General features: G+C 37.2%; 1 protein-coding gene across 1 annotated transcript; it reads right to left on the reverse strand.

The window, feature by feature from the left end:
• Positions 1-282: 282 nt before the first annotated feature.
• Positions 283-2,229, reverse strand: LOC149188591 (uncharacterized). The gene has a single exon (XM_089410003.1). It carries the CDS (start codon positions 2,227-2,229, stop codon positions 283-285), a length of 1,947 nt encoding a protein of 648 aa, XP_089266129.1.
• Between the last annotated feature and the right edge of the window lie 515 nt (positions 2,230-2,744).

Consider the following 2,744-nt stretch of genomic DNA (forward strand, 5'->3'; position numbering starts at 1 on the left):
AATATTTCAAATATTAAAATTAATTTAAAATTTTAATTCATTATATGAATATCAAATTCAAAAATGAAAATTTGAAAATGCAAATGATTCAAGAGACTCTTTTGAATTTAAGAAACATAGTGAAAATAAAAGAACTCATCATATTAATATTCATATTGCTAGCATGCCCAATGTAGTACATAGTAAAACAAAAATGACAGATGCCCAAAGTGGCAAAGTAATACATGGTCCAAAAATGCTCAATGGCCAAAACAGAACATTAAAGACTAAAGCTGAACATGATCATAAAGTGAAATCTTCAACATCAAGATTATCCATATAACCTTGAGCCTCGCTAGGCACTCCAACTTCATCATCACCATCATCAATATCAAGATCGCCTGCAATGCTACCTAAAGGTATGCCAACTAAACCTGCATCTGGTGAAGGATTATCCTCATCATCATCAATCTGAGAAGCCTCCTCGGCATCAACATCCCATCTTGCTGCAGGGCCATCCAAATATTCAGGTAGCTTCCTTGAGCAAAGTCGAAGACTACTATGCATATAAACCAATTTCTCTGCTCTCTTAGAGGTAAGCCTATTCCTCTTAACAGAGTGAATGAAACTATAAGTAGACCAATTCCTTTCAGCTGTTGATGAACTAGAAACTTGAGATAGCAAGCGTAAGGCAAGATTTCGAAGATCTTGGGCTTTCCCCCCATACATTCTCCACCATCCAATGGGATTCCTTTGTGCATAAATGTTTATGTCCACCTTTGCATCTTGAGAGAATTTGGAAGGGTTTAAGGTAGCAAAATCAATAAATTGTTCCCGCATTACAGTTGCTTCATTAGGTGTATAGATTTTGCATATGGCATCAAGAAAGCCTTGTTTCACTTCTTCATCATCAATGGGTAGAACTCTGTTTGGTCTCTCCATATACCACTTTGGATTAAGGGCATAAGCAGCCATGTGAAGAGAGGTATTGAGTTTGATCCATCTCTTCCCTATTATCTTATGAATTTCATTGAAGAACTCCAAAGAGGGGTTTCTATCCCGAATGATGTGCCTTATCTTGCCTACCATGCTATCAATACATTCATAAACTTCTCCAAGGGTGGGGGAATCAGAATCTGCATACCTAATCAACTCCACAATTGGAGCTGTGAAAGAAACAACATATTTACAATCAGACCACCAATCATCATTGAGAAGTTGCTCTCTTATCTTCTTTGCCTGCATTGATTTAGATTCAGACCACGCATTCCACTCTTGGGAAACAACGGTGGCTTGTAAGGATGCATGCACCTCAACCATACGTTGAAGAAGAATGAAGTATGTAGCATATCTTGTTTCTGCAGGTTTCAAAAACCTCTTCCTTGAGTACATCTTATAGATTGCTAAAGAGGCATGGTGGTTGCAAATGTACATTTGTGCATCTCTTGCATCTAAAATTAGTTTTGCAATCCAAGAAATTTTGCCAATATCTTTGAGGACATTATTCAAGGCATGTACACAACAAGGAGTCCAAAAGATATGCCTATATCGACTTTGGACCATCAAACCCGCTGCTTTGCAAACAGGCGCTGCATCTGTGATTACATGTACTACATTTGAAGGACCAAGCTCATCAATTGCTTCTTTCAATACTTCAAACATGAAGGTAGCATCCTTTAGTTTCCCACTACAATCAACTGCTCTTAAAAAATAGGGCCCAGCTGGAGATGTAACAATAATATTCAACAATGGCCTTTGTTGAATGTCTGTCCAACCATCCATAACTATTGAACATCCTGAATAAATCCAAGATTGTTTAAGGGGGCCCATAAGCCCCTGCATTCTTGTCACCCCTTTATCTAACAATGATGTCCTCATTTTGTTGTAATTTGGAGGTGCATATCCTAGCCCAGCAGCGATGATTTTTCGCACCATTTCTTTGTAATGTGGAGAACGGGTAGCATTAAATGAAATTCCATTTGCCATAAAAAAATCGGCAATAGCATCATCAGCCTCATCCCTATGTACTACATTGTAGATTTTAGAAATTTGTTCCTGAGCAAAACTAGCGGGCCTCTTACTCCTCTCAGAAGTAGACCCCCCCACAGACTTAAATTGGTTTGATGCATTTTCATTAATTGAATCTTCCATATCATGGGAAGAAGATCTTGGTACTTTAAAATTACAATCATTTTCCAAGTTCATTGCATTGGATCCTAGGGAAGCCATATGAAGCTTTGTCAACTCCATCCTTTTCAAAACAGTACATGTACAACCCTTTACACCATCACCGGATAGGGATAGAAGATGATGCCACACCCTAGTGTAGCTTCCTTTAAACACATGGTTACACAATGTGCACATCCATTCTTCACAACCACCACTATTCTTTTTCTTGTTTTTAGTAATTTTCTTCACAAACTTTAACAAGGGTTTCTTGGGGTTTGTGCTTTGTTGGACTTCACCACTTGGAATTGGAGGAAGAGGAGAAATTTCATATTCACTTGTTGGTATTGAACTACCACCCTCCATGATTTTCCTGATTAATACAAGAGACAAAAAAACACATTATAAACAAAATTTACAATGAGAAATCAAAAAATAACTTGTACTTACATACAAAGACACAAATTTACCTGTCAAGTTCTACTTATGAATCAAAATTTGAACCAACAATAAGGATTAACAAAAAGAACACACTAAGGTTTACATATCTACCTTTGTGGATAATGACTACTATCTATGTGGATAATGCCAATAAAACA

The sequence above is a fragment of the Pinus tabuliformis genome, chromosome 3_1 (assembly GCF_031772625.1).
Source record: "Pinus tabuliformis cultivar Carrire ecotype Pingquan chromosome 3_1, CPIR1, whole genome shotgun sequence".
NCBI classification, from domain to species: Eukaryota; Viridiplantae; Streptophyta; class Pinopsida; order Pinales; family Pinaceae; genus Pinus; species Pinus tabuliformis.

Excerpts from the sequence above, each read along its gene's own strand:
- LOC149188591 (XM_089410003.1), bottom strand. The coding sequence starts at position 2,229 with ATGGAGTTGACAAAGCTTCATATGGCTTCCCTAGGATCCAATGCAATG.